Genomic DNA, 10,455 nt, shown 5'->3' with positions numbered 1-10,455 from the left:
TGAAAAACCTGCTCCTACTAAGTATATAGAAGATTTTCTTCTTTAACTCTAGATGATTAATCCAGCTAAGGTTTTGCATATGCCTGTCATTGCGCATATCAAAGATGAAGGCTGAAATGTTCAAATGCTCTTGCCTGAATTTCTGCCTGTCACAAAGAAGTAACAAAAAGTAGAGCCACTTGGGTTTAGGGTTTGAACCCAAACCAAACCCTAATTCCTGATATCCAACTGGCGTAGTGCTCACTCAATCACTCTCCTTATACCGGGGGGCAAAGGGAAGGCACAATTAGCAGGGCAGTCTCTTTGTCTAAATTTGCACCTCAAAGGACATGGGCCAGCCTTGGTCCAGCTGAGTCCCCAAAACAAGTAAGTATGAGAGGGATGGACTCAGATATATTAAGCAGATAGCAAAGCATGTGATACTGATATCAGGCAAGTCTCTAGCAGTACAGAACCAAGGGGGCATAGTAGTCATATGGATAAAAGCACCATAGCCACCAAGGATTTCATGGTTCCAAGTAGTCCTGTGCTCCTCTAAACTATGAATCAGTTATGAAGTGAGGAGCCTAGAGAAAAGACTTTATCCCTGTGAGGGGGCCAGAATATAGGTCTGCTTCAGGAGCTCTAAATGTCTAGAAAGGACACTCATCATTGCAAAGAAACATTCAGCTCTACCACAAACAGTTTAAGATGCCCTAAGAAGAGACAGTTTATTAAAGTCATTAGGAGGATTAAACTGTCCATAGCAGTCCACAGCAGTACATAGATCCCAGTAGGGATGGAGAAGGCTTTCTTTCTGGTACTCACCCCTCTGGACCACACTGCTGAACAATGAGCTGCTTTCTCTTAAGATTAGGAAAGTAACTCACTTTAGTTTTTCGAAACCTGGTAAAAAGACCTAAACATGGACCTCTGAAAGAAGTTGCTGTTCCAGGTCTAGCAATGAAAACTTTCATAAACAACAACCAGCACCATGTTCAAGAGATAGATGTAAGGTCAAGATCTCCATGACAGATCCAAGCCCAGCAACACCACAGCTATTTTGGTTCAATGTCTATAACGTTTATCACCTGATCTTGCCAAAGTACTTCTAAATAAAGACATTTAGAGCCAAAAACCTCTTTATCGGGTTGGAAACAATAGAGTCTAAAATTCAGGGTGACTTTAAAATCAAGTAATCCTCATCTTGAATTCAGGCACTGATAGATAGGATGGACTACAACTACACACCTGAATACTGGAGGAAAGCTGATTAAGGCAGTGAGCTGCACTGTGTCAACACAGCACTCAAGGAGACACCCAGATGATTTTCTGAATTGGTTCTTCTTAGAGTAATGGTCTGCCATCACATAAGTAGAACCTTCAAAGAGCTGTGTCCCATATATAAACAGATGTGTCCTATAGATGAACAGATTTCAATAAATAAGCATTAATTATGATAGTTCAATTTTAAAATTTTAAGGAAAGAAAGAAAGAAATATATTCTGGCTTGTTAGGTCTTTCCTCATGCATATCTTTTTCTAATTGAGATACATATATAGATATAATGGCATATTTATATATGTATCCCTATCTGGGATCCCTATTTATATATATAGATAGAGATACATATATAGATATAATGGGATAGATCTTGATAGATAGATATAGATATTCCATTATACCTATATATGTATCTCTGTCTGTATCTATATCTATATATCTATGTGTATATGTATGCATAGAGAGAGAGAGAAAGATCCTTTAGATCATATCAGAACTATTTGTAATTTGGTCGTGCTGTAAGATTCATTATATGTTTCCCAATGAAAAGCTTTGGCTTTTTCTCCTTTATCCAGTTGTACAGAATTGAAAAACTTCCTAACACTTGATTCTCTAATTTGTCTTCCTTCATGACTGAAAATCGGGCTGCATATTAATTCAGATCAGTCTGCAATTCAGCTAACTAATCACGTTTTACCAATAAATAAAACAAAACTCAGCTGATCGCACTTAGCTTCTAAGAACAAGCATGAATTTTTTTAAATGTATTTTTCTAAAGAGACACACTCAGACCTACTCACTCAGCCAAGAATATAATTCATTTATTGCCTCAACTTCATGTAAAGTGGGTCTCTATGCAGGTCAGAATCTGACAATTCACAAACCTTCAGAAAATGAAATTTATACTGCTGTAAGTCAGCTTCAACACAAACCATGACATGAGAGTCACAATAAAACAAAAAAACTTTGTTTAAAAAACACAAAGAACCAGCAATAGATAACAAATACCATCTTTATAGTCTCCCAATTATTTCCAAATTGAGCTATATTTAGCTTCCTCTTATGTCCATAAAATTTCTCATTTTTAGCTAATGCCTGCCCTCTCTATTTTTACTATCCTCTGATCCTACCTTTTTGCATCTCTTAGTAACACACAGTGTACTGAACTCATCAGGTGAATCTCTGACAGCCACAGGAACTCATTCACATAAATATCCTGACTCACACACCCTGCCAGCCAAAGTCATCGATGTTTTCCACAATCCTCAAAAACAATAAATTTCGGCATTAGAATTAGGCTTCAGAATCTATAAAGAAATTGTATTCTCATTTCCCTATTCTCTGCTCTTCCACCCCAAATTCCAAGTTCCAGTCTTAAGAATGACCCCTCGATGGAAGTTAAAACAACTCTTACCATGGGAGGTTGGAAACACCTCAAGGATTAATTGCAAAATGCAAGCTATTTCTAAGGATGCTTTTCTGACCCCTTTCTGAACCATAACTGTACAGAGACAGGGTGTTAGTGTGGACTCTGGGTGTGGGTTCTACAAAGCTGTGACCACTTTGATCATCATGCCTCTCACCGAGCAAGTTTGAATGTCATGAGGCAAGATTTCACAGTTAATGTGGGTATGGATGAGGAACTCAGAATACTTATGGGGATACCTGGGCGGCTCAGTTGGTTAAGCATCTGCCTTTGGCTCAGGTCATGATCTCATGGACCTTGAGATCCTGGGATGGAGCTCCCCCATTCCTCTCTCAAATAAAATCTTTTTAAAAAGTTTTTTTAATTTTAAAAATTAAAAAAAAAATGATGCTTAGACCACTGTTAGAGGAGGTAAGTTTTGGGGAGGACACAGTTCCCACTGAATCACTGTGTTTACTCTTTCTCTCTGTCACTTATTTTTTAATTTTTTGGCTATGGGCTTAAGGACTGCTGCCATCCTGGGGCAATGGCTTGTTGCTTAGCCTAGAGAAGTGAAACCAACTTCTAGGCACAGTTTCTAAGAGTCTAGCTGCAATTGTATCGCATTGTATTTCTCCAAACGACAATAAAACGTCACCTGGGTGTGTGTCTGAGCCAATCATGACTTAGACCTGCCTAGAGGTTTATATGTCTGGAAACACATTTAAAATGTCTTATGCTTTGCCTCTCTGGTGTAAGAACCAGGAAAGACTTCTGGGTAACTGTCTAATAGCTAAACCACAAACAGAAAATGAAATTTATATAAGCAACTAATTTTACTTCATCTAGAAAATGGGCATGCAATTCTGGCTACTATCTGACACTACCATTCTGGGTTAAATTCAGATTGGTCTTATAATGATTTACATTATTTTTCTTTTGCTGGAAACTTTATTCTAATGACTTAGTTACCACTTCTGAGCACAGAAATAATTTTAAGTATAACAGATGTGTTTTTGCATTTTTTAAAATAATCAACATCCCCAAGCTTCAAAATATTCAAATTCAAAACATTATATTTTAGTATTCAGCCAAATTAGAGGAAGAAAGAATTTAGCAAGAGAATGGATAAGCACCTTTGAGAATTAAATATAAGCCTCATTATGTGATTAGTGCTTAAGTTCATTTTCACAAAGTATGTATGTACTTGATCCTACTGTATGTAGGACCTACTAATGTCCAAAGAATAATACCCCATAGCATGTAAGAGAAATCATTTGTACACTGGTTGTTAGAAATATTTTGCTATAGAAGTAGAAGCTGATGGCCATTATAGATGAATTAATCTCAGTTCTTTAGAAGAACAGGTGTAGCTGGTTGTAGTTTTTTATGCATCTTACATAGCTTTTCTTCCAAATAAAAAATACATCCAGAACAAAACCACTCACTGGCTGTCAGTTTGGGAAATAAGCCTTTCTTGCCAAGCAAAGAAACTGTACTGTTAATTTTAAGGAATGTGGTTGGTTGGTTGGTTTTCATATAAAATGCTAACGCAGACTCTCAGTAGGCTCACAACCAGAATTAACTCTATCCATCAAGGGCATCTTCCTCTACCAAGGACAGTTCCAAGGTGTTTTCATTAGTGCAGGTTTTCATCCTGAAGTTGAAAGAACCATAGAGTTTTGCAGACTCTTTGGAAGAGGCAAACCTGTTGCGACGATATAGCTCCCCTTTCCACATGGACATCATCAGCAAACAGGACAAAACGACCCCCCCAAGGGTGAGCAGGCAGAGTCCTGCAATCACACAGCGATCCAGGTGCGCCCCCAGCCTTGCGCTCTCCCTCTCCAAACGTTCCATCTCCCGGGCTGCCACGGTGTTGGGATCCACCGTCACTTCCCGCGGGATGATGTAAGAGATGATCACCAGCAAGATGCCAGTGACCAAGAACAAGATGGCACTGATGAAACCATAGTCTACGGACTTCCCTGAGGACGTGGCTTCCGAACTTATATCATCTTCATCCTCAGATATCAAGGATATGGCAGCCTCGTGAGACCACTCATTCGGATTTCCCCAGCCAAGGTCTCCCAGGTGATGGCTCCCTTTTGCCGAAGGGGAGCACGGGTTCCTTTGCTCTAGGTTGACATTCTCATCCACACAGGTGAAAGAAGTTTCGAATTCCTGGCTGCAGCAGTTGCAGACTTTCCGTCCTGCTGTACCTTGGTTGTTCCCTGAGTTGAGAGACCCTGGTGGCAAGAAGTCCGTCTGAATAACACTGTCTTGCAGAGAGGAGGAGGGGCATGCTGGAGCAGGGCTAAGTTTAGACCCTTTCGTCTCAGCAGCTCTTGGTGTTGACATACAGTGTCTCTGGCAGCAGAGAGCAGCTCTGGCGGCGGCTGCATCTGCCCGGTCACCAGGAAGCTGTCCTGAATGCCAGTCCACAGCATCGCACAGGATTGCCTGGCTGCTCCTCTTGTCAAGGCTGTGGAGCTCCATCGGAGCTAGTCAGACATCCCCCAGCAGCTTCCCAGAATTCTGCCACAAACCACACAGGTAAGAACCCAATAGGACCTAACGCTGCACTACCCGGGGTCTCACTCCTGAGGCCCCCATCTCTTTTTCAGCCACTGTCATGGACGCTTCGAACCCCAGCTCGTCCTAAAAGGGATAAAAGAAAGGAGAGGATACCTCGTGGCAGGAAAGTGGGAAAAGGGTAAATCCTCCGACTTGGCAGAGGGACTGACACTGAGAAACTTAGGTCAGGGCAGAAAAGGAGCACAGCGGAAGTAGCAGTGTCTCTGAGGGAAGCTTTGCCGTCACCAAGCCAAATTTATCCAAGGACTCACACATTTCTGTGACAGGATCCCTCAAGTAAGAAGGCAAGTTTCCTGTAGAGAGACACAAATGAGAGAGGCGGGGACCTTTTTTAGCAGAGCTGTGATTTTCTGAAAAACCTGGGGAAGCACACACCTCTCAACAAATCAGTTAAATTGTGTTTACACTCTCTTTAGTTCAGAACAGATTCTAATAGAGATTAGCTTTAGAGCATTACCATGGATGAACAAATATGTCACCATCAGCTGGACTGTCTTGGCACAGGAGCTCAGCATTTTGACTGAGTAGCTTGGAAGCGGGTGAAAGACGGCTGGCCACCTCTCCTAAATTTCCACCTCGTATATCCAATGCCCTTAGTCTCACAGCCCTGTCTGTACAAGACCCCATGCTTGTTCTTTGTGTTTTCATTCTCAGCCCTTGCAGCTCCATGATGCCAGCTTGTTCTGGACCCAGAAGTGTGCAGACAACATGCCTTACTGTGTGATCCCTGCCAAATACCATGGACCAGTGTGCTCCACTCCCCGCCTTCCCCAAACACACCTGCTCCAGGTGCAGATCTGTGACTCTTGCTCATTGTGTCTGAATGGGTCTGAGTCTTCTCCCTGTGTACACTTGGCTAACAAACATGCATGGGAAATGTAGCCACTTAATGGCTACATTTAAGATTGCTAAAGCCGCTTTAGCAATCTTAAATGTAGGCACTTTCTGGCCATCCAGAAGTTTTTATTTAGAAGTAAACTGACAGTAAAAGACAAATTATAAAACCACAGAGTCACAGTTCTGTTGAGGTGAGCAGGTGAGAAGCTATTAACATAGTTCCAATATTACCTTTGGAACTTTGCCTCCGGACATGACCTTACGCCACCGCAGCATGCTTTCTGTGATAGAACTTTGGGTTAAGCAGAAAACTGTCTGCCCATCTCTCTATGCCTCTGCCAACCTAACAAAGAATAACAACTCGCTTTTCACTATCACTAAGTACAGCAGTTTCAAGCAAGGGCCCTTTTTTATTTTGGTTCCAAATTTCTGGCGGTAGTTGATTTAACCCATGGTTGGAGGCTTATTATGTTCAAAATCCACAGCTCCAGCAGCTGGTAAACCACTCAGACACAAGAATAAGGCTTACCTAAGGTCTACCTGGCAACTCCCTTAAAATATGGGAAAGGGAATCCACATGTTTTCTGCTCTATATTAGATTTTGTATTGTTTTGCCTAAAAAAAAAAAAAACAACGAAAACAAACAAACAAAACCCACTTCTCCCCTTATATCAAAGCTTCTCTTCAGGTAAAACAGAAAAACAAAACAAAAAACAAGCAAAAAACCATACACCTGACCCAGAACTTTCCTTTAGCAAGTGGACACACACACAAATCCCTACAGCCGGATCCCTCCACGAAGGAAGTGGTGATACGGATTTGATCAATTCCTGAAATGAAAAATCGTCTCTCTATTCCCTCAGACATAAAGTGCTCTGATTAACTTTTGGCACGACTAACTCATCACGTTGCCCTACTCTGGATAAAATTGACAGGATTCCTTATGGGACTTCCAATTTATAATAAAGAGGGAAAGAAATCTCCACTTAATCCCCTTCTCCTGCTTCTCTCGCTCTTTAAAGACAGACCCCGCTTGTTTCATCGGAGGTATACTCGCTGCACAGTCGATTCCCTTTGCAGCTCCATAATCCGGGGCTTCCATCCTCTGTCGAGAAAGGATAATCCCATGGGACCAAGCTAAAGGCTCTTTCCTTCCGTCTCCTGCCTCTCCTCTCTCTGCTTAAGAGCGCGGTTAATGCGATTGCATCTCAAAGCAAGGGGACAGCGCTCTACCTCCTCCGCCCATTAACTAAGAGCATTAATATCTGCATTGAAACTAACTAATACGGGCGAGGCTGGTCTCCGGGAGGCGACCTAGCGATCCGTCCAGCGCGCGCTGTGCGGGGAGGGCGTGCAGCAAGCGCCGGGCAGCAGCGTCCCCTGCGAGATCAAGTCATCCATTCCGGGTAAACCTTAAGGCACCCAGAGTCCGGCCGCGTTCGCCAAACGCCCCGAGACGGGGCAAGCACCTGGGACAGGGAATGGGGACGTGCTCTGCCGCTCCGCCGGGCTCCTGGGGTCTCTCCCTCGCCCCAGCGCCTCCTCCCGGTCCGACTCTCCGTCACTTACCCCTACCTTGACCACCACGTGCGGCTCGAGCACCGCACGCTTGTTCCTGCACCGCTCCTCGGGAAAGTCCCCCGATTACCAGCCAAGGCACTTGTAGCCTGAGCGCGCTGCTGGGCTCCACCGGGTGGGCAGCGCCTGCTGTGCCGGTTGGGAGGGGCCGGGTGGGGCGGGGCTCTCCTTCTTGCTGAGCATCCCGGGAGATGTAGTCCAGGGGCGGTCTCCCCGCTTCCCCCACCTCGTTCTTTCTCATTCCTCCTCCTCGCTTTTGCCCTTCCCGAAGACGGTCCCGCTATATGTCCACACTCCTGATTGGCACTTTAGAAGAAATCGCTGGATCCTAAACTCAGGGTTGGATCCTCCACATTCAGGTATGGCTACAGGCTTTTGGGGGAAAGGAGTGTATATTTAGTTACAACACTGCGCCAGGCAATATGCATATTTTGTTTTATTTAATCTTCGAAGTCGATTTTATTAATCCTCATCCTACAGACAAGAGAGAGGCTCAGAGGAATTAAGTCTTTCATCCAAGGTTACAAAGACAGTAAATGGTTGCTATAAAGTTTATTCAGGAATATGTTCCCAAAGTCATTGCCTTGCCCACAAAATCAGGAGAAATATGACCATTGAGGGATTGTCCCGTTTGCCTATGCATCCCCTGTGCCTAGCCAAGTGTCTAGTATCTGTTGAATTATGAATAGTAATGACCCAAAATAACAAGTTAACATAAATAACACTTATTACTGCCAGATTCTCTTCTAACCACTTTAGATACATTAATTCATTTAATGTTCACACTTAATTTTTAAATCTTATAAAAACTCTCATTTTTATAGGTGAGGAAACTGAGTTACAAAGAAGCTGAGTAATTTGTTCAAAGTTATACACCTAGTACTCAACAGAGGTGGGGCATGAATTCCAAAAGATTCTAAGCATTATGCAAATTGATTGAATGAGAGAAAGACCTGAAGGCAAGGAGAGAAAGGGTTGGGAATAATGGAAGTATGTAGATGAAGCTATTGAGCATGACTCCCAGGATAGAGCAAAGTAACTTCTTTGGGTCACTGACCTTTCTAACCATAGTGGATTGCAGCAGCAAACAGCCAAAGCGAATGTGTGGTTTGTGGATCATCTCCAAGTTTTCAGCATTGCCTTTGGGACTATTGTAGAGTTATTGATTGTTTTCATCTAAGGCAAGCAAAAGAAGGGCTATAATATTTATAACTTTTTGCGACTTGTGAGTAGCTCACATAAATTCTGCAGCTGTTTGCTTTCAAGTGTTAAATAAATCTCCTATAATGATGATTTTGTTGGTTTTCCTTTATATTGATAGACTCCGTAGTATCATAGTTCCAGGAACTTCACAATCCAGCCCCTTTAAGATCTCTTTTTCCACATGACTCCCTTTTAGCCAGTTAGGCCCATTTGTTGATAAGCATGCCATGTATATTGTGCTTTCTTCTCCTTTGCTTATTATTCTGTTCCCCAATGAGAATATTCTTCCTTCCATCCCCTATCCCTTCCACCCTTTGAGGACTATCTCATCAATCCACACCTGCAGGGGTGCATTCTGTTTTTAGTACGTTATGCTTAAAAGGGAACACAAAGACACCATAGGGTGTCTAGAAGAGAGCAACTGAGAAGTTGAAGAAACTTAAGTCCGTGTTGGACAGGAAGATGCTGAAGGAACCTGGGATATTTAGTCAGAGGAGACTTAGAGGAAACAAAAACTAACTTTAAATGATTTGAGGTTTATAAAAAAGAAGAAGAATTCTGTATCATGGTTAAAAAGCGTAAAAAGCAGAACCAATGACAGTAAATAGCATTTATTTGTCCTAATGCTATCTCATCTGTAGTTCTTACATCAGCTCTCTAAGGGAGCAAGTATTATTGTACCCATTTTGCAATGTAGAAATTGAAGAACAAAAAGGTGAAGTCTCTATCCCAAGGTACAAGAGCTAATAACTGACAGAGCCAAGATTCTAACTTGGCCGTCTGGTTTTCAGAACCTGGATCTTTTCACCAACATGATGTACTGAGCGTACATAGAAGGTGATAATATTTATTGCACTGGGATAAACATAAGAGGTTTCTCACGGCCATAGTTCTGGTGCTATGGTTCTTTCAGGTCCTGCAGGACAGCTAGAAGGGCCGAGGGAATAAATAGCCAGCATTCTTTAATACATGGAGCACATGAGGAAGGTGGACACAGGGACTGGGAAGCCTTGGATGGCATGATCACATTTAATAAGGAGGTGGATTTAGGGCTGATTATAAGGAATAACATTCTCTCTAAGAACTCGAAATAGGACATCTCATGAAAGTGAATTCAGTATTATTGGAGAGGATTAAAAAAAAAGCCATTTATTAGTGATGTCCTGGAAAGGGTTCATCCAGTTGGATTCAACCTCTAAGGTTTCCCTGCTGAAGTGATTCTGAGTTACATCTCTTAAATGAATCCTTTTTCCTCCAAGTCAGACCCCCCAAAGATTCTGCGTCCTATGAACTTTACTAAGACTTGTCAGCCCTGGTATTTTTTGTATTCATCAATCACTGCTTTGTGACATAACTACTGCATATTGTTCAGCTCCTCATTTCAGTGTCTAAACCTCGAGCAGCAATTGTAAGCTCCTTAAGGTCATTATTCATGTATTAAATGTCTTATTACCTTCTGCAGAAAGTGCAATATTTCTATTGGGTAGAGTGAGGGAAAATGAACTGATACTAGAGATGATTTTGTCCACATGATTGTCTCTCATCTCATATATATATATATATGTATATAC

General features: G+C 42.2%; 1 protein-coding gene across 1 annotated transcript; it reads right to left on the bottom strand.

Moving 5' to 3' along the window:
* Positions 1-3,016: 3,016 nt before the first annotated feature.
* TMEM74 (transmembrane protein 74) lies at positions 3,017-5,376 on the bottom strand. Its single transcript, XM_044247091.1, has one exon. It carries the CDS (start codon positions 5,165-5,167, stop codon positions 4,256-4,258), a length of 912 nt encoding a protein of 303 aa, XP_044103026.1. The 5' UTR covers positions 5,168-5,376; the 3' UTR covers positions 3,017-4,255.
* Between the last annotated feature and the right edge of the window lie 5,079 nt (positions 5,377-10,455).

Source organism: Neovison vison, chromosome 4 (assembly GCF_020171115.1).
Source record: "Neovison vison isolate M4711 chromosome 4, ASM_NN_V1, whole genome shotgun sequence".
In the NCBI taxonomy this organism is placed as follows: Eukaryota; Metazoa; Chordata; class Mammalia; order Carnivora; family Mustelidae; genus Neogale; species Neogale vison.
The sequence above is the reverse complement of the archived record's forward strand: the minus strand, read 5'-3'. Positions and strand labels throughout refer to the sequence as shown.